Source organism: Misgurnus anguillicaudatus, chromosome 15 (assembly GCF_027580225.2).
Source record: "Misgurnus anguillicaudatus chromosome 15, ASM2758022v2, whole genome shotgun sequence".
In the NCBI taxonomy this organism is placed as follows: domain Eukaryota; kingdom Metazoa; phylum Chordata; class Actinopteri; order Cypriniformes; family Cobitidae; genus Misgurnus; species Misgurnus anguillicaudatus.
Window position 1 is genome coordinate 35,150,280 of NC_073351.2, and position 24,680 is coordinate 35,174,959.

A 24,680-nucleotide genomic window follows, 5' to 3' on the forward strand; every position below is an offset into this window, starting at 1 on the left:
AGCAGCCTACCTAGACATCATGTTAAGACACTTACAAGCAGTTTCCCAGATAAAACTTAAGCATAATCCCAGACTAAAATTCATGTTTGGGCTTACCTAACATCTCGCATTGACACATCTTAAAATATATGAGATTGTTTTGTCTGAAGATGCACACCTGTAATGTTTTTTGTAAGGGGTGTTTGTAAAATCTACTTAAATTGCCTAACATAAACAAAGCCTAGTCCTTGGCTTAATCTAAATCTTCTGGGAAATAACCAAATAACTCCTTTCAGAAGCAAGTTTGTCTAAGGGGCCAGTCACACCAAAGGCGCTTTAAACGCTTGCAAACGCAAGGCGCGACGCACTGCCTTTTTTAAAAAAGAGCAGTGCGACGCGGCTTTTCATATTGCTAAGCAACCACCGAGTCAGCTGTCTTGTCAATCAAATATTGAAGCGTGAACGCTCTTTTGCTGTTAACTGTCATATTAGCAGAAACTTTAAAAAGAGGGCGCCTGCTCTGACCTTGTTTGAGGATGAGAGGTGCACAAACTTGAAGGAGAGAGTGAGCGAGTGGAGTCCGGTTCTTCAAAGCAACTGTTAACTTCCCTCACTACAACTTAAGGCCCGCCTCTCCCCTGATTCGATTGGACAATGAAAGACGCAAATGACGTCAGGCGCTTCTCTGCTCTCAGCGCTCCTTCAAAAACGCGTGCGCGGCAGGCGGCAAAAAACAGCAAGGCGCTCGGCGCGCATAAACAGCGCGCAAACGCGCCCTGCCCATAGAATATCGTTCAAAAAAGGCGCCTGCAACTGCCATAAACGCTTTTGGTGTGACTGCAGCCTAAAGGTGGACAGCGCACTTTCATTTTGCCATATAAGATGTCTAGTTGTTTAGTCAGGATCTCTTCAAAAGAAGGCAAACCTAGAACGTACAATGAATTTAAATTGACCCGCATTTCAGGGCAATGAATGAAATAAGCTTGCACAACTTTCACATGCTCAAAAAAAAAGGAAATGTCAATGAAAGAGGCCTAAAGATTGAAAGAGGCCTACAGATTAAGCTTTTCCATTGCATAGTACCCCACGGGTAAGGTCATGTCGGCTCACTTTACTTTGGCTTGGTTAGCTTTTACATTTAATTTAGTACAACTTCAGAGAGGGAGTGATTATAGGTGTGCCGTTACATTAAAAAAGTGGGAGCGAGCGTCGTTGTAATGCAGGGTTTCCCATAAATTCATTTATTTCTCAGTCCACCACCACAAAACCAAAATTGACCATCACAAGAAGATGTTTGTTTCTGTACAAACACCCGTGGTGTCAGCTCCGCTAAGTTGCAAAATGCTGCGCATACATGCTGCCACAAACAGCAAATCTGGAAAACAAAAGTTGTGATGTAGTACTCTAGTCCGGTCTCGGAGACCGATTTCTGCTTTCTCGGATTCGTCTCTGACTTGTTCCTTCAAAGACTCGGTCTTGACTCGGTCTCTGACCACAGTGGGAGGAGAAGGACTCGTAATTTCAGACTGAGTCCTCGAGACCACAACACATAACAATAAAATGCAATGTTGACGGGCATTATTTAAAAATGACATCCCATGGTGCAATGCAAAGATACTGCCATCAGAGCTGTTTATTTATTTCTAGAAAAATAGGCAGAAGATGATGCATGTGGTAGGAATTTTTTAATGATAGTAAAAGCATAGTCCATATTAAGACGTTAAGACTGCTCCTCTAAACAATTACCAATCTAGCTTAGTCTGTAGACCTAACTGTTGCTTATTAACTGGGGTGATATTAAATCACGAATATGAAAACTGACATGCTTTTATGGTCTTGGTCTCGACTCAGACTTGCTTTCTCAAAGACTTGGTCTTGACTCGGACTCGACTGTATTTGAAAACCAAATGGACTTGGTCTCGACCCTTCAAAGACTCGAGCCATTTCTCAATGTCAAGGAAGGATCCTCGGAAGCCAGAATTTCAAGGATGCGACATCATCGACGTCCGTCAAAGGACTGTTGCAATGTCGAGGATCCTCGGAATTTCAGCCTAGGACTGAGGCCTTCGTTCAAGAAATATCCCATATACAGGAAAGGATGCATATGTATCCATTCGTGCTCTTCGCACGCTGAAATCACCCACAATCCTATGCGTGCAGCACCAAAAGCACACCTTTAATTGATGCAATGACGTGCACTTGCTAGCCTGTTACATTAAGGTGTTCTCCGAATGCTTAAGAGGATGCCTAACCTCTGAAAGAAGTGACTTGTAAGGACTAGTAAGTAAGTATCATTGACATTGAGAAACAGCCTCGGTCTTGTCTCTGCATAGGCGGTCTCGTCCCCATTACGACCCAAAAGTAAGCTGACCAGAACCAACCCGTGGAGTATTATGCAATGGAAAAGCACCATAAGGGTGTTTTCAGACCTGTAGATTGATTGCTTCGTTCCAAAACCAGGGGTTAAATGACTACAATATTGCAATTTCATCTTTGTTTGGTTCTTATTCACAAGGATATATTTTAAAATGGATCAGACCTTTGTTAATACAAGTCACGTGTGAGTAAACTAAAATTGGTCGGGGTGCATCTGTTTATTTTCTGTGATTCTGTTCAAAGTTGTACTTACTTTGTGGGGTTATTGTGTGTGGGTTTTTTTTTTTTTTTTTTTGTAACTGCGGTTATATTACTTAATTATTTTTGAGCAGGAATCAAAACTAAGGCGGGACAATATCTTACCACGTACCCATTGCGGAGAAGATTAGAAGACATCTTATAAGCGCACAAGCTTAAAGGGTTATTTAATTAAAATATTTGATCATAAATCACCCTCAGGTCGTTCCAAACCCTAAGTCCTTCGATCGTCTTCAGCATACATTTTTAGATATTTTTGAAAGACAGGTTTGGAACGACACAGGGGTAAGTGATTTATAAAACCTTTTTATTAGCCAACCCCTTCTACATTTACGGTTAAAGATGAAAAACGTTTTACCCTAACGTGACACTAAAGCAACGATGACACCTGCACTAGCTAAATGTGCCAGTATTCAACGGAAAACACAAAGAATTCAAACAACTTTACTTTAAATCTTTCCAACATGTGCTGTGTTTATTTGAACAATTCTGTTACCAAATATCTATTAAATATACATCTCTCATTCAAGTTCAAAGCATCAGAAGAGACAGTTAACCCCAGCATATACAAGCACGTCTGGAACGCCTGCGTCTCCCTCCCGTTTAAGGCTCCCAGGCATTTGGCTTTCTCTTGGACTGACCGGAAAGAACAAAACCACATCAGGAGCAAAACAGAGGGAGAAATCAAGCCAGAGCGTCTCCATAGCAATAGCGTGAGCGGAAAGCTCCAGCTCATAAAGAAGATTAGATGTGCGGTTAGAAATGATAATAGAAGCCATCTTGCCTTAAGTGTTACCTCCTGGAGACAAGACTCATAAATTACAGTCCAAAGTATCTTTACATTGTTCATATAAAGGTTATTTTTTAAAAATACACTTCTGCGACTCCTATGCGACAGTTTTGAAGGTCTGCAGTATCAAGTTGGTTTGGTGGATGAGGCGGTTGGCACTGGCAAACACATTTATCGCCCTAGGAGAAATGTGAAGAGGGAAATGCATGAATTAATAATGCGTCCATTTCATTTTTTACACAATCATTTTAAGATTCAACACAGATATGGGACAATAACAATGAACAATAATCAACAGATTGTTGCGTCCGACACTTATTTTACTTTTTAATTCTCTTTAATAGAGCAGCTTAATAATTTGTGACCCTTCACCACAAAACCAGTCATAAGGGTTATTTTTTTTTATTGAGATTTATACTTCATCTGGAATCTGAATAAAGCTTTCCATTGATGTATGGTTTGTAAGGATAGAAAAATATCTGGCCGAGATACAACTATTTGAAAATCTGAGGGTGCAAAAAATGTCAAATATTGATGAAGTCCTTAGCAAAACAAATTACTAATGATAAACACATTTTTATATATTTACACTAGGAAATGTAATAAATACCTTCATGAAACATGATTTTTGGCATAAAAAATCTATAATTTTGACCTATACAATGTATTTTTGGCTATGGATACAAATATAGCCATGCCACTTATGGATTTGTGGTCCAGGGTTAATTTTTTTGTATTAAATAAAAGCTTAAAATATCTCCTATTTATAGTGCATACAGGCAATCTGATCAAGGTGTTAACTAATCTGCCTTTTAAAGAATCCTGTTTTTTTATAATATACTTGCAATAAGCAAAAACATCCCATTGAATGTCATGTGAAATATATGTTTGGAAAGAATAGAAGGACAGATATTTTTATCACCACATTAAAAATGCTGGGTTGTTTTTAAAATACACTGCTGGATTAAAAATTACCCAATACTGGCTTGTTGTTAGGTAATTTTTAACCGAGTGGTGTGTTCTGTCCAGTATTTATCCAGAATGGGTTTAAAAACAACCTGGCATTAAAGCAACATGGATTAAATGGGAATAACAGAGAGAGATCCTGCAGTAATAATGGGAAATCTAAAAGTCATCCGTACTTTCCGTCTTTGAAGTATGTTTTCAGAGTATCACTGAAGCTTTTGGAGTGTTTCACAAACTCTTTCTTCTGATGGTCAAGTGCCTGGAAAAAAAAGTTAATTTTATTACAAAAAGTCATTTTTTTCTGCTATCAATGTGATTATAATACATCAAACTGAATACAACCCCAATCTCTTCTAAACATACAGATTCATAACAGAAGCCATGTGTCATTAGGGGTGCAGAAAAAAATTTGATTCATAAATGAATCGCGATCGATAGCGATTTGTACCAGTTCACAAATGTCAAAAATACATTTTTAGAAATTGTGGAAGTCAATAGAAAAGTCCACAGCGAGAGCGTTGACTACATTTTATTTTCTGGAAATCGTTTCCGGATCGAACCGGGCCCCTAAGAATTGTTTCCGGATAGAACTGGAACGCTAACTGTGGGTTCACACCAGCCACGTTTGAGGCGTCAAATCTGCGTCTAGTTTGCCGCTTTAACATTTTGAGTTTACTTGCTTCATTCGCACATGAAATTCTTGTCGAGACATTCACACAAAAATTTGCATCATGGGAGGGGCTTTGGCGACTCCGCTGGCTTTCAGTAATCATGTCACTACTAGAGCAAGCTCCTGGTTGCTGCGAAAAACGCGCGAGTTGAAAAATTGTAACTTTGGCAGAAAAAAGCATCAAGTTAACCAATGAGGCGGAATCGCGTCTACAGTGCCGCACTAAATGCCTTTTCGCGCCGCGAGACCTCCAGACGCGTGTCAACGCCTCTTCACATTGACCTAACATTGCAAACACTTGCGCTTGATGCCTCTACTAGGGCTGATGTGAACGCAGCATAAGAATCGTTCCCAGATCGAACCGGGCCCTAAGAATGCTTTCCACATTTAACCGGGACCTTAAGGATCAAATCTGAAATGGGACCCTAGGACTTAAATCCAAATCAGGACCCAAAGAATTGATTCCGGATAGAACTGGAACCCTAACTGTGGGTTCACACCAGCCGTGTTTGAGGCGTCAAATTTGCCGCTTGAACATTTTGAGTTTACTTGCTTCATTCACACGTGAAATTCTTGTCGAGACATTCAAACAAAAATTTGCGTCATGGGAGGGGCTTTGGCGACTCCGCTGGCTTCCAGTAATCACGTCACTACTAGAGCAAGCTCCTGGTTGCTACGGGAAACGGGCGAGTTGAAAAATGTGAACTTTGGCAGAAAAAAAGCGTCAAGTTAACCAATGAGGCGGTATCGCGTCTACCGTGCCGCACTAAATGCCTCATATCGCGCCGCGAGACCTCCAGACGTGTCAACGCGTCTTCACATTGACCTTACATTGAAAACACTTGCGCTTGACGCCTCTACCGGGGCTGGTGTGAACGCAGCATAAGAATCGTTCCAAGATCAAACCGGGACCCTAAGAATGCTTTCCACATTGAACCGGGACCTTAAGGATCAAATCTGAATTGGGACCCTCAGGAGCCAAAGAATTGATTACAGTGATGCCCAAACCTAGTTGTCATGCTCTGCAATTGTAAAACAACAGATTTGAATAAGACTGTGAATGTAAGAATGTGGTTGTGTGTAACACTTACCCTTCTGTTCTGATACTGGTATTTCTTAAACACATTGTTGACTGTATCCAGTAGTTCTTTTATGGCACTGGCTATGTCTCTGTGGACATAAAAACAATTGATCAGATACAGTATTACTCTCATCCTGCTTATTTCACCCAAATACTTTCTGTTGGTCCTTTTAATGTGAAAGCCATTTACAACAATCAAAATTGTCTCACTATACCTCAATAAACTTAACTTAAAGGTCCCCTATTGTGACCCAGTTCACAAGACGTAAAATAAGTCTTCGGTGTCCCCAGAGTGTGTATGTGAAGTTTAGCTCAAAGATAATTCATCAAGCTGTTAAAATTGCTCATTTTAGGTATGTGCTGTTTTGGTGTGTGTCCCTTTAAATGCAAATGAGCTGTTGCTCGCAGCTTACCAGTGGGGGGCGAGGTTTCAAGAACAACAGCCACAACAAAGCAGGAGAATGTCACAAAAGTCAGTAGCAATGTTACGACTTTTATGTTTAAACCATTTTAACTCATTCACCGCCATTGACGAGTTGTCTCATCATTTATTAGTTCATATTTAACTAATAAATATGCCTTTCTGGACGAATTTCAAAGTGAAAGTGTAATACCGCTTTTATCCACCAGATGGCGCCAAACCGAATGTATCAAAAACGAAAGTTAAAAAGATTTTATGATTTATTTTAACTGCCTTTATGTTTGATAGTCATTCTGAGTCTGATCTCTAACATAAATTCCTTTACAAAAACACAGTTTTTAAAGCTTTTTGCTCAAAATGTTGTATTTTTGAAGAGAAATATCCATATTTCAGTGGTTAAATTAAGTAGAAAAGTAAATATATAATGAAAAGTTTTTTTCCCCATTTTGTTTGTTTGTTTGTTTATTGTTTGTTTGAAAGCAGAGGGTGTGTTCTTTAATTTGATATAATTTGTATGTTTATATATTTATAGAAAATAATTTTTCCTGCAAGGAATTTTGTTAAAATATTGTTACAATCACAAAAATGCAGGTGGGCAACTTTTCTCAAAAAGGCTGGCGGTGAATGAGTTAAAAAGTCAATTATACATACATCTTTATGAATAACTAGACGGTGAGCATTGTGGGATAAAAATAAAGACATAAAGCTCAGGATTTTTTAAGCATTTTACAAGAAAATAAACACTGTTTTCAGGACTTTTGACTAAAGCACAAAAGAATGTTTAAATGACCTTTAACATAGATCTTTATATGATAAAAATATGATTTTATATAAAATTATCACATACACAGCACATTGCTGATATTGTAAATGTTTGAAGGGAATACAGTCGTGTTGGGCTGTCAATCATTCTCTCGTGCACAGAGTTAATCCTCATCTTTCTAATCTTTAGAGAAATAGATAAAAACACGTTTTGTGCTCATATTGTACACCTTGGATGGGAATACAGTCGCACTGTGCTGTCAATCACTTAGTGAACCTTATCTTTTATCATAACTTTCAGAGCAACAGAAAGTGCAATGGGCTTTTATCTGTCTATAGCTTGCACTACACGGACCAGAAAGAACACAAAAACAACATGAATTAAACAAATCAAAGTCATGTGTGAAAACACAATGGGTAAGCGCTGCAAACTCTCTCCTGTTGCGTGATGTGAAAACAGACATAATGTCTCATTGGCAGAGACCACTGTAAAACTACAATGGCAAACATCATGCTTCTCACTTTGTTTATGCAAATATGGCGGAGTGTAACCGCTGTTGGGTGTGGCTTTTCCTCCGATGACATCATCAAAGGGAAGAATCACAATCTGTGCATTTCTCTATGTAGGTTTTTAATTATGCAAATGAGGGAGATTTTTACCATTATAGGCTTGTTGTTTACACACACTGTGGACACATATTAATGTTCAAACACATTATAAAAGTTAATTTATAGAATAGGTCCCCTTTAAAAGACCCTTGTAAACAAATGAGCACAACTTATTTTCATCAACACAAATGATCATAAAAATCTTTCATCAAAGCAGCATCTGAAAGGACTTTCCGCTGTAGGTGAGGTCACAAATATTAATAAATAATATCATAGCCTTGTTGTCATAATCCAGACCCACTATATATTCTTTGTCACATCACAAATGTTATTAAATGAGAAGTTCTTTGATGCAATAAAAAAAATTAAATCGTGTGAACTTTTCTTAATGCGTTCTTACTTGATTGTCTGCAGGAAACGGACTCGGTCGTTGATTTCGTCAGGGATTTTGCTAAGGATCTGTTTCAGCGCACGAGCCCTTTCATTCAGCTCCTGAAACTCTCGCTCGGATCTGTCAATCATATACTCTACACACAAACAACCACAGGACACAGTCAGGTACCATAATAATCTTAACAGTAAACTTTTACTAAACTTTCATGTCATGCATGCATATGTACAAGCATGGATTACAGAAGAAAAGACAAAATTGATTTTTAAAAACTTTACTAGAATGAAAAAGGTTGTTCATTAAATTTGGAAGTTATTTTTACATTTTAAATCAACACAAATGAGCATCACCCAGAAACGCACTGTGTGCTTGTGTATTCATTGGCAGCATAAATCTGAATGTGTCAAAAAACATCTGAATGGGAACTAATTAATTTAAAAAGCAGAGCAGATTTTCATCCAAGTGTTTTAATTCATGGGGAAACAGCTCCACCTAGGTGCAACATGCTGCATTGTTTACAAGACTTCAAACGGGACAACAAAGAATAAAGTACATATCTCTTCTCTGCTAAAATCACACGCACCTTCAACATCATCTGCAGCCATGCGTAATAAAGACTCTGTGAAGTTAATCTCAACTTTCTTCTTCTCCAGAATCTTCATGATAATATCCTGAGTTAGGCCCGGGTTCTCTTTCTCTGCCTAATACACACACAGATACTAGTTAGTAAAAAAACTTTACTAGTTATGAAGAGGGGAAAAACAAAAAAACTAAAATAATTAAACACTCATGCCAACTCAAGTCACGTATAGCATTTTGATTTTATAGTTTGGGAAACATCAAATTTTCCCATCACATCTTAAAATCTAAAACAAATCAATGTGTGTGTAATACCACTGTCAGATCATCAAATGTGAATGTTTTAAAACTTTTAACTTATATTATTTATGACTGGCACACCAATATAAAAAGGACAACAACACTGACTGCACAAACATTTTATATTTACACTCTTATATTAATATATCCAAGAATGTGAATTAAGAACTTGTGTTATTAGAAATACAACCACAAACTCTCTCAAAGGCACAACATTACATGAGAGCAATACCAGCGTTATGTGCAGTCAAAACTTAAAATATAAATTCTTAGAGAATGCATTTATTACCAATATATTAAATCATCTGTTTATATTCTCCTTAACCCCTGTTGATAGACATTAGAAATATATCAGTCTATACTCATGTTTTCTGTTTTAGATGAGGGACACGTGCATGCGTTATGGATGTGACAAAAAAGACACGTTTTCGAAAGACAACATTCTTTGTAGGAATTAAAGTGAATTAAGTTAAGTAAATTAAAATGCAAAAGCCAGAAGCAATAATACCCAACAAATGGAGAATGGATGGCTGTTCAAAAAACTAATTATATTTTATTTAAATTTTGTATGTGCATTCATAATTGAGAAACAATATCATGTACATAACATTTTTCCATTATGGACTCTCTTAACTGTGGAAAAATGCTTTAAAAACTTTAATAGAGACTAAAAAAAGTATGAATTTAAACCACCAAATATTGACATCCGACTTATCAGCATGGTTAAAACTTTAGGTAAAAACTTTTTATAATAAGGTTGACTTTGCATGAAATGGCCCCCTTTATGTTACTAGGGTCCAAGTGCCCCAAATATATTAATATATCTATATCTCTTTTAGGTCTGGGTTTTGGCAAGGGGCTCACGATACGATACATATCACGATACATTTGGCCATGATACAGTCTATCACAATACGATACACCAGTCGTTCTCAAACTGGGACCGCGAGATGGTGCCAGGGGGGCCCCAGTTTTATGACATTTTATAAAATACATTAACTTTGTGTAATTAAACCTAAAAAATAATAATAATAATAATAATAATAATAAGGCAACTTACCAAAAGCAATACTTTGTATAATTTGATGTTTTGTTTAATTAAAATGTTAAGTTTTAGAACAGTTTTCTTTGTAAGTTGTAAATTTCCCTTGGGGGGCCGCGAAGGAATGCACCATACACAAGGGGGGCCGCACGCTGAAAAAGTTTGAGAACCACTGCGATACACTACGTTGCAATACATTGCAATACTTTTTCTTTTTTTATCAAAAATGTAAAAAAAATAGAGCAGATTTTTAAAAACTTTTTTTAAAGGCAAAGTGCTTCCACATGTCGGCTTTGAAATATGCAGGTGTTTTTAAATTTTCTCATTCCCGCTAACTTCTGAGACATTGGCCGAAAAAAGTTGATAGTAGAGATGGAAATATCGATACACTATCATGAAAAATGTCACGATAGTTAGCTGTATCGATATTTTTGCAAAGCCCTAATCTCTATATTTCGTATACAAAAACACGTCTTATGACCATTTACACACATTACAGTTACCCTATAATGGGCTGATTTCACTAATGCAATATGTAAATAATCTCAGTAATGATTAGGTCAGTGGTTCTCAAACTGGAGGCCGCGAGATGGTGCCAGCGGGGCCCCAGTTTTATGAGATTTTATAAAATACATTAGTTTATCATGAATTCTGTGTAATTAAAAAAAAATAAGGCTACTAAGCAACAGCACTACTTTGAATCATTTTATATGTTTTGTTTAAAAAAATTTTACATTTTAGCACAAATTTGTCATAAATTTTCTTTAGGGGGGCCGCAAAGAAATGCACTGTAGACCAGGGGGGCCGCACGGTGAAAATGTTTGAGAACCACTGGATTAGATAACACTAGTGTTCACACAAAGATACACAAAACCCAAGAAAATGTTTAAACTTGGGGAATATGTTTATTAATGTGATCTCAATATCAATTTCTGAATGGTTTCTGCCGCTTAGTTCATATTAAACTTGTGGGATGTTATGACTACATGATGTCAAGTTCACATTTTGACAAAAGATGATATTTGTTTTTCTTTGGAATAACATGCATTTGTGCACAATAAGACCGGAGGGTTTATGAATTTATTTTATGCTAATTCAAATGAAACACAGAATTTTCAAAGATGATTTTTAAAAGTATAAAACATCAGTTTTACCCTGCTGTAGTAACTTTACGTCAGATCTACTCACCTTTATGAAGGCGGCTCTTAGAGTCTGTGCGGCAGATAGATTTACTCCCTCCAGCTATAACACACATACAAAAATAAAACACAGATAAACTAGGTTATTTCGAGTTTGCATACATTACATATATGCATTCATTAAAAATGGTCCTGTAGTTTGTTGTTGGTGTAGATTTTGCTTTTAATTTGAGATAGGGATGCTCACATTGACCGTTTAACCGTTAAAGGAATAGTCTACTCATTTTCAATATTAAAATATGTTATTACCTTAACTAAGAACTGTTGAATCATCCCTCTGTCATCTGTGTGTGTGCACGTAAGCGCTGGAGCGCGCTGCGACGCTACGATAGCATTTAGCTTAGCCCCATTCATTCAATGGTACCATTTAGAGATAAAGTTAGAAGTGACCAAACACATCAACGTTTTTCCTATTTAAGACGAGTAGTTATACGAGCAAGTTTGGTGGTACAAAATAAAACATAGCGCTTTTCTAAGCGGATTTAAAAGAGGAACTATATTTTATGGCGTAATAGCACTTTTGGGAGTACTTCGACTCGCCTGAAAAGTCTGCTCCCCTTCTCACTCTCATAATGGGAGAGGGAGGGTGTTACTGCGCCGAGTCAAAGTACTCCCAAAAGTGCTATTACGCCATAAAATATAGTTACTCTTTTAAATCCGCTTAGAAAAGCGCTATGTTTTATTTTGCACCACCAAACTTGCTCGTATAACTACTCGTCTTAAATAGGAAAAACGTTGATGTGTTTGGTCACTTCTAACTTTATCTCTAAATGGTACCATTGAATGAATGGGGCTAAGCTAAATGCTATCGTAGCGTCACAGCGCGCTTCAGCGCTTACGTGCACACACACAGATGACAGAGGGATGATTCAACAGTTCTTAGTTAAGGTAATAACATATTTTAATATTGAAAATGAGTAGACTATTCCTTTAACCGAAGGTAAGAATGTATGACCGATTAACATTATCAGTTAAAATAAAAAAAATATTTGTTAATACATGGTGCGTGTCGTCATGAGCCGACAGACATTTCGCCACTTTTCTATCTTTAATTTGTGAATGTCCTGTAAATGACACAAATGATTGCTGCCCTGACGGTCTGATCATTTGTATGCGTGTTTGGAAGCTGAACGGAGACGCGCGCGTGTCCCGGACCATAACATGTGAGCGAAGCTCCCCTAAATATTCCGCTCTACTGTTCAAGCGCTCCACTCAGTCGCTCACCGCCCAAGCAAGCGCTCCGTTAACTTTCCGCTCACGCCAGCAAATAAACCAATTCCCATTCAGATCCCGCTCCGTCATAAAAAAAAATTTAGTAAGCCTAATTGTTTTCTGTACTGACGTTCTTGGATAATTGCATTTAATTAAAGTATTAGCTGATAAATCGCAGTTATGTACAGTTGTGTGTTGGCTATTAGACCTAGTTTAACTGATACGGTGCTCCGGATATAATTCAAATTAACAAATTGTTTCCACGACATCCACGTTTTACTAATTCACAATTTTAAGTAATAATAAATGTAATAAGTAATTACGAAATATTATAATAATTCGTTCCCCAACGAACTATACTATTATATAAATATATTATTTGAAAAAACTAAAATAAATTGAAGAACAATTTCAAGTGCAAAGTGCAAATTTACAGTGCATCAGTAAATACAGAACACAGCTGTGTCTTAAAGAAATTAAAATTAGACAGTATTTATGAACCTGTAAATGTACAAAACGAATGCAATACAGAAGGCCATGAGTATTTATTTATGGCATTTTCAATAGTATATTAGTAGCTAAATTAACGTGTATCTAATGTAGTATGAAAACGAATAAATCATTATTTTGGCTAAATTCATCTGGATAGATCATTTTAGTCAGACTGATTTGTCAACATTTCAGAAGCTTAAATGCTATCTAAAAGAACTTACATTTTATCCCGAGTGTTACTTGGTCGAAAATATGTAGAAATATAGCCTACGCGAGAGCAAATTACAGAACAAAAATGTTTAGCTCACGCGGACCGAACGAAAAGCCGTTAATTAAGCGGACTCTGTAAAATAGAGGACGTGCTGAATCAGTCGAGTCGGCAGATTATCATCAATGTTTATAATGTTCATCGCATGCTGTTGATGAAAAAAATTAATATCTAAATGTCCAGGGAAGAGTCAAGTGTTCAGTCAGTTAATACTAAAGGCACCGGCATTTTTGGCTGAAGCTTCCTCATCCACGGAGCGGAGAACTATACAGGTTTTTATTTTAAGTAGTTTTAATGCTGGTAAGCAATCAGTTATATTATGGCGCTTTGTATTTGTGTTGATCAGTTAGATTAAAGTAATTTTCATCTCTAAAACTGCATCTAGATGCAGACGACGCTACATTTATACTGTCATCTTAGTTTCATTTCTTTCATTTCTATATAAGGCTGGCGACTTCATTAAAAAAATATTTGAACTCCATAAATTATTGCTATAGATTCTCGAACTATCAAATTACCAAAGGGCATACTGGGATGAGCGAGCGGTGATGCGTATTGAGCGAGCGGAGCGGAAACTTCGGAAATGCGCTCTGCGCTCTGATGGAAATATTACCACTGCGCTCTGATGGAAATATTACCGTTCCGCTCACATGCACTGTTCCATAAACATCTCTCTTTTTGCACAAACGGAGAAAGACGACGCAAAAACAAAACTTTCTGAAAAGCATCCTGCTTTAGAAATGACCATTGTGGTAGATGAAACGGAGACAATCTGCCCTTTTTGGATATTAATCCTCTGGACTGATCGCGTGCTTTTTATTAAGGTGAATATATTGCGTGAATATCTGATAATGTATGAATCCTGGTTCTGTTGTTGATCTGTCGCTGCTGTTTGCACGTTCAAATTAAATCTTTTGTTTTTACTAGTTCACAGACAACCGTCAACTGTATTTTTACTGAATGACAATTTCATATTAAAATCTTATCAGTTAACGGTTAATGTTCGGTTTAGAAGCTACGGTTGTCGGTCGGGAAAATTAACTGATATGAGCATCCCTAATTTGAGATTTGAATGATTTCACAGGAGTATATGTGGGCTGTGTGAGAAGCATGCATGCATGTTGTGTTATCTGTGCACATACACCACACACATACACCAAGGTTTGATTTTAAGACACGCTTAACATTGCAGTTTTAGCTAATGTTATTAATGTAAAACATGACTTAACCCCATTGCTATTTTTAAGAAAAGAATTATACATAACATTATACATAGATATTATTACACAGTGTAAATGCTTGATTCTGATTGGATAGTGGTTGTTATTCCCAGATAACAACCACCAGAAACTAATAACACAACCTCATGCGGGTACTGTGAGTGAGGTGTCAGGTCAGTTGCAGTTAAAAATAAACTCAATATAAATACACATAATCAATAACATATGAAGTTTTGTGTATAAATGATTAAACTTAATGCATGTTTGAGCTGTGAACTATGAACTTTGAGCACGTCTTGGCTTAAAGCCACAAGGAAACGGAAAGGTTTACATATCTTATAAATCCATATTTTATGCCCATATATTTACTTGTGTGGCAAGTAGACGTCTCATGAGAGGTATAATACATCCAGCTATACGCCTTATTCAGTCCGCCGTCATGTTGATTGCAAACCTAAGAGTGATGGACGTCCAGAGCGTGCTCTTTAAACCTATTGTTTTGTATCAGGATGCTGATCATTCAGCCATTAAAACACAGAAAATACATCATTTTGCAAAGAACCTTAGAAAACGTGAGGTTAAAATGAGAAGGGATATATGACCCAATTTGAGATGAGAATAGCACAATGTGTACATATTCATAATATGGTCTGTTGGCTAATCGCTAATTTCTCATGTTGCAAGCATGTTTACTTTTCTTTAAAATTGCAATATAGCGCAACTAGAGCCCGACCGATAAAGGATTTTGAAGGCCGATGCCGATACAAATGCTTGTTAAAATCCGATATATCGCCCAATATATTTTTTATTATTTATTTCAGAAACGCGCAACAAAACATTAACAGATTTCCCTAACATTAGTTATTTGTAGTTACTTATGAGTTTTAACTAAAATAATATGAAAATGCATTTTAAAAAGAAACTTGTTTCTTTTATGGTCTCGTGACCATGAACTCACTTAATCGTTGTTCTCTCTGCCCAACTCTGGCTGGATCAGCAGGTTGCAGGATGTGTGACGCGTTATACATGAGTGTTGCCAACAGGGAGGTTGTAGAGTGCCCTCTGGTGGACAAACTATACAACGGCAACACTCATGACATGGTTGAAGGCTGCTTCGTCCGGGGTTTTTTTATATTCATTTATCGGCCATTATGAATGCTGATACCGATAGTTCGGAAAATGCCTAATAATCGGGCGATAATATCAGCCTACCGATATATCGGTCGGGCTCTAAGTGCAACAATATTAGCCTGGGTTTCCCCATGCTACCTTGCGCGCAAATTTATTAACGCTGTAAGTCTAGCATGGAAACCAAATTTTTGCCTGAAATAGGGAACCAATCACAGAACGGGGAGGGGGCAGCAAGACGATGACCACATCTATGCGACACACCGATCGGCTATAAGCTACGTACAGACGCATTTGATAGACATTCGTAGCACCCAAATAAACGGCATAAGGATTAGGGAACCAATCACAGAACAGGGAGGGGGCAGCAAGATGATGACGACGTCTATGCAACACACCGATCTGGTATGAGCTACATACAGACACATTCGATAGACATTCGTAGCGCCCAATAAACGGCTCTGGGCATTCGTAAACCACGCCTAAAACACGAAAATGAACATGTGGTTCCCAGACCACGTCTCATTTTCTATGAGACTGGTCTGGTGTTAGCCAGGCTACAACAAAACAATCTAAGTATACATCTCCAGTTGGTCCCATGTATTTTCTCCGTTGTGTTTTTGTGAAGATGTGTAGAAATGAATCCTGCTTTCAGATGATGTGCTTAAAAAAAACGTACCGGAGAAGAGCTTTTAACGTACGCATGCCTTGTGGTTTTTTTAATCTGTACGAATAGGAGATGTACTTAGTTAATTATAGGACTATATTAACAATAAAATTTAAATGACTCATTAACAATTAATGATTAGCCAACAGGCTAATAACCAAACAGATTTTATGTTCACATTGCGCTGCTCTTATCTCAAAATTAGGTCATATGTCCTTTCCCATTTTAACAATCCATGATTTCTGAGGTTCTTTGGAAATTCGTTAAATGATGTGCTATGATGGCTGAATAAGCAGCATCCTGATACAAAACAATAGGTTTAAAGCACACGCTCTGGACGTCTATCCCTCACAGCCTGGTTTTGGAATCAACATGGCGGCGGACTGAATAAAGCGTATAATCACAAATAAATCCCTTTACGGTGAGATGAGATTTATTCTGACATGACATACCCAGCTGGCTGTACATTATCCGTTACGTAATTTCATTAGTGGGACAGATAAACACCACCTCTGAAGCAAATAAACTAGTCAAACTAGGTTTAAAAAATGTACTTATGTGTAAATCAAATCAGTCAAGTAGCAGGATCTTACTTGTGTTGATAAAATATCAGAGGAAACTGGACGTCTCCTCAGTGTAAAAACATGAAGGAGTACCATTGGGTTTGTATGACTCACTTGTAGAAAAATGCATTCGATACTCCAGGTTTTCCTGAGCGTGTGGGTGTGCAACATTTGCATCTTCTAATCCTGAACTAGAGTCTGTCTGTCTCAACATAACACAAGTGGCAAACCGGGAATAAGCCAAACTCTTACTGAGATTAACCACCGTACCTCATTGAAGACAGGGTACATCACGGCATAGAGCGTCATGGAAACCATCGAGGTCGCGTCCGCTTCATTCTTCATCTCTTCCATTGTCATCCTCGTCAGGGTGTGGAAGGGACGGGGGGAGCGTCATTCACTCCTGGGGTCTCGAGGTGAGGAGGGCCAAGACGATCGCTACAAAAACATCAATGAGGAAGAGATTATAAAAGGGTAGCTGGATTCCATTTCAGAAGTAAGGAAATGACATTTTCAACTTGTGTTCGAACGGTAGATGTGATAGCTGTGGGACTATGCCAAGTTTGCGATGGAACTGGTGAGATTTAGACGATTTTGGCTCTGTAAGATAAAGGCTTAAAAAACCAGTGTGGCAAAAATAAAGGCTATTTCCTAATCATAACACATGTGCTTTTATGATGACAATGTTGTGTTTTAGTTTAGCCTTTAAAAGGTGGTGTGTGTGTAACTTTTAGCAGTATCTAGTGGTGAAATTGCGAAATGCAACCAACAGCTCACCCCTCAATTTCAAAACGCATATGGTAAGTTTATTTTAAACAAGAAATAAAACATTTATTAACAAAAGCATTTTGTTAGACAGAAGCGCTAGTTGAGCTAGTTGATATGTTGAGCACCGGACACGCGTGTGCTTGGTGTTCGCTGCTCAATATAAAGTGTTGCCTTTTCTTGGGATTATCAGATAGCTATCCAGTTAGAGAAGTGACCATGTGTAAAAAGATACTATAGTGTCTGCTGGAATGTAAAAACAAATGTTCATTGTTAAATAAAATGTGAAATAATTATAGTAAATGACGCTCTAAAAATGTTACTGTACTTAAGAAAATTGGGAAAATAATGTTCAGGTTGGTCACAATAGCTACTTTTCAGAAGTGGGTTAATTGCCCCAGAAATAATGGCGATGGCAAATAGTATTGTCTTTTTAAGACCATTTTATGTCACTGATATGACAATAAAATAGCATAATAATGCAAGTACATCCTTTCTAAGAACACAACTTAGATTTTTGAGAATTTTTTATATTAATATTTTTTAATATGAAATATTAATATTGGAAAAAATAAAAACAAAGATTCGAAATATTTAAAACATAAATAAACATCATACAATTTGCATTTACATTTTAAACAGATAGTAGTCATTCTTCAGTGTAAATCCTAGCTTCACATTTATTGCTTTAGACCAGTGGTTCTCAAACTGGGGGCCGTGAGATTGTGCCAGGGGAGTCCCAGTTTTATGGCATTTTATAAAATACATTCATTTATCATTAATTCTGTGTAATTAAACCTAAAAAATAAGGCTACTAACCAAAAGCACCACTTTGTATTATTTTTTAATTAAAATGTTGAGTTTTAGAACTTTTTTGTCAAATTTTCTTTTGGGGGCTGCGAAGGAATGCGCCGTACACAAGGGGGGCCGCCGCACGCTGAAAAAGTTTGAGAACCACTGCTTAGGACAAGGTTTTACTCTGATCTCATCTGTAAGTATGCTCCATTACGCCCAGTCACATTTATAATAGCAACACCTCAGATCTAAACACTAGATTTTATGGGTATGTTTCATTTTTATTTGTATAGCTCTTTTTATTGTCCACGTTTTTGAAGATAGTTGCAGGTTCAGTTGCAGTAGATGCAGGCTGTAGCTTTGAAACCAATTCACTATGGCAATATATCGCCCCCTCTCTCTAGGTCATATTCACTTATCGTGCGATAAATGAATATAGACATTATCGGAACAGGCCTATGTCGAGTTGTTCGTTATTCGACCTACGAATAAACCTAAGTGTTTCTTATAATTCGGCTTCGGACAAGAATTTTCATTACGGTGTATACCTAATAAAACGGCTCATTCTGAGGTCATAAAAACAATAGAGTTCATTGTGAAAGGTCTTTATACACCACTGTATATTATATTGCATTTCTGTTAAGAGATCCTTCTAAAAGTTACACAATGCACCTTTAAGTGTGGCCAAAAGACGGCAACATTTACATTGCATTTACATGTATGCATTTGGCATACACTCTTATCCAAAGCAACTTACAAGGTATTCATTTGTGTCCGTATGTGTGTGTTCCCTGGGATAAAACCCACAACATTTTCTGCTGCTAACGCAATAATCCACCAACTGAGCTACAAAGAACCAGCTGAACTATTGACAATAACCAAAAATGTCTATTCCTAACTTTAAGAAAAAGAAACCCATGGTTTCATTATGGCATAGGGTTCACACAAAACCAAACACTCAAAAGCAGAAATTTGAAGAATCTTAACACAGCCCTTGTTAAAATGACACAAGTAAACAAGCCGATAAATCTTTTTCTAGAAATCCTTTCGAAAGAGCCATGTCAACTAGATGACAAATATAGAAATGAACCACTTGATTGTTCTTCAAAATGTTCAAAACAACAAACAACCAGACTTCAATTTCAGGCAACCTGTATTAAACAATCGCACTTATTGTTATCTGCAAAAGGTCACGGCTCCTCTCAAACTACAAGGAAGATTATAAACTACTGAAAGAAAGGAACGCTTTTCTAAATACCAATGATTTACTCAAATGGACAGGTAGACATGAGTCACTTTCATTCCAAACTGATCAGAAGCCCTTTGGCCCCGCTGTGGGAGGCGGCCTTATCTGAGTGACATTCACAAAGATCAGATTGTAATCTCATTACATAGAGCAGGCCATTACTTTCAATGGCTGGAAATACCAGAACTCTTCCTATAAAACACGGTTGCCAGGTTACGTATGCATTATAATGACTCACTTTTTTCCCTTGACAAAGGGCAAGCAACACCTGGATCTTGTATGTCTGTAGTCAGCTGGAAATAGGTAACACCCTAACGCAGGTGAATTCTGAGTCAGATCCACCTGTGCTACATTTCTGCCGCATAATGCACACCACAACCGCTGTGGATTAAACAAAACTATTAAACCGAACTTAAAGTTATAGAAGACAAATTTGTACAGGGCGCACTTAGTGAATTATAAGCAGACGTTATTGCACACACCTCTGCAAAGCTTAACTCTGATTGGCCAATCTAAGCACTTTGCTAACTTTTACAGGCAGTTAAGGTCTTTTATAGCTATGCAAGATGCATGTGCTATGTAACAGCATGGTCGTCCATTCATATATAATTAAATAACTAAAAAATAATTACTGTAAGCAGTCATGTGAAATGTTTCAGAACTAATTGTTTTAAATTGTATAATATGGGGATAGGAATGCCTAGTGATCTTTCCAAACTATGACGGTTATATAAAGCAATTGACATCTGCCACATATTAAAGTAGGACTGCACAATTAATCGAAAAAAAAAATCAGGATTACAATTACAGGTGAAACAATTAAATAATCTCCAAAAGCCTCAATTACAGCGGCACATGTGCGCTTCATCTTAAATCAGAAATTTTAAAATGGATAAGTTGACGTGTCTTTGAGCAATTCATTTTGGATTAACTAACAACATAACTAGGGTTGCAAAATTCCAGGAATTTCCAGGGCTGGAAACTTTCCATGGCAATATATGAAAATTAATGGAAATAAACTGGGAATTTAAAAAAGTCACATTGACACAGCACACTGCTTAGGGGCTGTTTACACTTGGTATTAAGATGTGTTTTCATCGATCGGATCACAAGTGGACGAGAGAGACACATTACGTTTACACCTGGTATTTAAATCCGTCTCTTTTGTCCACTTCCGACTGCTTCTGTCCTGAATACTTTAAGGGGGTGGTCTGTGAGACGGTGGGCGAGTCTCTATGCTTTCATTCAAACCCGAGCGGGAGTAATTATGAGTTTATATGGACGCAAACTAATATTATGTAGGAGTCCACTGCTTGTTTAGCAAGTAAACATGCTGCACAGTGTTTTGTACATGAGAATTTAAGAGCTTTCTTTGAATTTTCAGCGCAATTGATGAAATAGGATCGCGCAACTTTCACACGCTTTCAAAACGAAACTACGAAGATCAGACGCTTTAGTTTTATCAATGAAAGGCTAAAAATAGCGCTGTTCACAGTATGTTCACGCCAGAAGTCAAAAAAAGACGTAAAACTTGTGTTTAATAACTCAGATTAGATAAATGGGCAGAGAGAAGGCGGTCGTGTGTGGCTGTTCGAATGCATTCAACCACATATGCGTTCCGTAACTCCAAAGCGATCCGATCAAAAGTGGTTTGACTACCTCTGGATGTGGTTGAAAGTGGTCGAAAGTGGACGAGCTCAAAACGTTTTGAACACCGTTTAGACCTGGCATTAACGTCGTCCACTTGTGAACCGATCGCCGAAAACGCATGTTAATGCCAAGTGTAAACAGCCTCTTACTGAAGGGCCATTGAGGCCACACCCCCTGCATGTACTTGCATTCTTTCATAACATGAACAGATCATTTCTTGAAGCCAGGAAATCAGATATTTCTAGATGTAAGCTAGCACTATTTCATTAAAAATGTATGAGGCGAGTTATCATGTAGCTAGCTCGAGCTGTGATGCTCTTTCTTTTACATTCTGCTAGCCAGTTTTATGTTATCATACAGAATTACTGTACAAAACAACTGTTTAGACACATTACTATTTTTAATGTTTTCAAAAGACGTCTCTTATGCTCATCAAGCCTGCATTTATTTGATCAAAAATTCTTCAGAAATCATTAATATTAGAAAAAAAAATCTTAAATCAACGGCTTGATGAGCGCAATTAACAGGATTCTTCAAAATTTTTATTAGTTTGCATGCATGTGTGCTTATGACCAAACAAAAATTTTTATTTATGTTTGTATATGATATAGTTTGTAAACATTTCCCAAATTTTTCAAAAAAATTCCAAAATTTCCACCACTTTGCAACCCTAAACTCCCTTAATTATTTGTTATTTACATTATATTATTTCTTTTAAAATGTTTAGAATTTACCATGCAGCTGTTTTACAGAAAGTTATAAAACATTTGAAAACTTCAATGTAAAATCTATCAAATCAACAATAATAATCGCAGTTACAATATCAAGGTGAATAATCGGCAAATAGGGCTGAACAATTAGTCGGCATTGTCGACATTTCACTTAACCCTTACAAATTTGCGATAGAAGATAGATAGATGAAAACGCAGGGCGAATTATGGCGGAGTGCAAACGAATCAGAACAAACCGTTTCACAAAACTTCAAACCAAGAATGCTGTTGTGTTTAATACATTAAAGACAGAACTTGCCTTTCATGGTAGCACAACGTTTAAAGAGGAAATATCCCGGCGCAAGAGGAGCTGGTAAGAGGTAACTTAAGTGCTCTCCAGCTGGAGCTACGTTAACTAACTTAGCGGCAAATCTATTAGATAAATGAGAATGAAGTACTACTAATAGTAATAATATTAACAGTAATAATATTATGGTTACACTTTATAATAAGGGTTATGAGTCATAATGAACTTAATTACTTCAGCCTGAACTAATGCTGAGTTAATGCATGTAAAATACTAATGAAGAGTCATCATTAAGTACAACATGAGATGGTTTTTAGTTGTTAATTAATGTATTAGTAAACAATGAATTAGGGCTGGGCGATATATATCGGGGGGATTCTCATGCGTATTTCATCAGTAAAGCCGGTTCCTTGATTAGAAGTAAATCGCCATCACCTGCTTTCGGATGGAGCGGCATTTGCTGCGCGGAGCCGTGGTTTACTGACAATCAGGGCAATTTCGCATTAATTATCGAGAATGTATCGTCTGCGATAATTAATGCAAGATGGCCCAGCTTGTCAGTGAACTACGGCTCTGTGTACTTAAGTTATTATACATATTTTATGTTATGTATACATATACAATCTTTTGTTTTAGAAAAGTAGCTCTTTATACTGCTGACAAGAGATGTTTGTGTTAAAAAAAAAGGATTTTGTCTGTAATGCTGCTTAGTTTTTGTTTATAATTTTTCTATTGAAAGAGAACAGAATATTTAAACAATCCTTAGAAAGCATTTGTGTGTAATTTGAGTTGGACAGAAATCCGAAAACTTAAAAGAATGACCCGCTCAAAGTTCATTAAAACAATCATTTCAAATGATGAAGTGATTTTCTTTTTTATTAGTTAAAATGTGTATAACTTAATGTTTTAAATAATTGAAAAAGCTGAATAATCGTTCAAAACGTACCGATTAGTTGTTGAAATAAACGATGATTAGTCGATTAATCGTTCGAATAATCGGTAGATTAATGGATTATCAAAATAATCATTTGTTGAAGCCATATCGGCAAATATGATTTTTGTTATAATCATGCAGCCGTGTATCAAAGCTTTACCTTTGTTACAGTTAGAGATCAACATCATTATTCGGCAATTATTCAACTTCAATCTTTTTTCTAATCCCAGTATTTTAGTAAATTAAGCAAAATCTGTCACATTTTGTAATGTTATTACATAAGAATTACATTTACTCTGTCAATGTAAACAAAGAATAAATGGGAAAAATAAACATCTACCTTTAAATGTCTTAATGTGTTTGTTTACTCTGGGACGGTATAGAAATATAACAAATAAATAAATATCAAGAGACCAAAAGAGAACCAAACACAATGGCAACTGTGCTACATTGACCTAAAATCTGATTGAAACAATGAAATTTCAGATGTTTACACCCATATATAACGTCATCACATTTGTCATCAGAAATATTATAACAGTCTGATACTGAAAATCAGACTTTGATCTATCTACAGCATATAAACGTTTTATTTATCAAATCCAACATTAAAAAACGGCAACAACTGAATGATAATAACTGGTTAAATAATGCGAATTGCTTTTACATCAAAAGTGTCATTCTACACATTTTCTAAATTGCTTGTTTTCATTGAGTCTTCAGCAGAGGCCTGGTTTTGCTCTCCATAAAACTGATTTACTGTAGACCTTCATCAGAACCATATCCTTGCTAAAAACTGATCCGAGTTTAGCTCCCTGTCGTTGTATAAAACAAATATTTAATAAAATGTAAACATCATGTTTTAAATATCTCTTAGTTTCGGATCCATTGTGATGAGCTTGTTAGCCGGTTTGCTAAAGACTCTGTTAGCTGGATGATTGCTAGTCCCAGTACAAAATACTTTCATGAATCCCACAGCTAAAAAAACACTGTCAATAACAGATTAAATATAAAAGAATGTTAATACCTGTGTAAAACTGGTAAAGATAGTTATCCGACCGCCGGTTAGCCTCGTTAACTCTTTTGAATATTTTCCTTTTGGTATCGCTCTCGAAAGACGGAAGTTTTCTGCTTGACCAATCTAAAGAATGAGAGGCGGGGCCGAGTACCGATGAGAACCAATCAGCGGACACGGCTGAAATAGAACAAGGCAAGGTGTGACGCTTTGTAGTCCAATGACAGACATCGAACAACGCTGAGGCATCAAATAAAACTACAACTCCCACGAATAGTATTATGA

At 36.9% G+C, this 24,680-nt stretch overlaps 1 protein-coding gene across 1 annotated transcript; it reads right to left on the minus strand.

The window, feature by feature from the left end:
• Positions 1–3,056: 3,056 nt before the first annotated feature.
• On the minus strand, positions 3,057–24,567 carry pdcd10a (programmed cell death 10a). Its single transcript, XM_073853875.1, has 8 exons — positions 24,408–24,567; positions 17,244–17,411; positions 11,413–11,466; positions 8,887–9,004; positions 8,313–8,439; positions 6,131–6,209; positions 4,546–4,628; positions 3,057–3,582 (listed from the first exon to the last, which is right to left on the minus strand). The coding sequence occupies exons 2-8, from the start codon at positions 17,331–17,333 to the stop codon at positions 3,501–3,503; spliced, it is 633 nt and encodes a 210-aa protein (XP_073709976.1). The 5' UTR covers positions 17,334–17,411; positions 24,408–24,567; the 3' UTR covers positions 3,057–3,500.
• Positions 24,568–24,680: the final 113 nt, after the last annotated feature.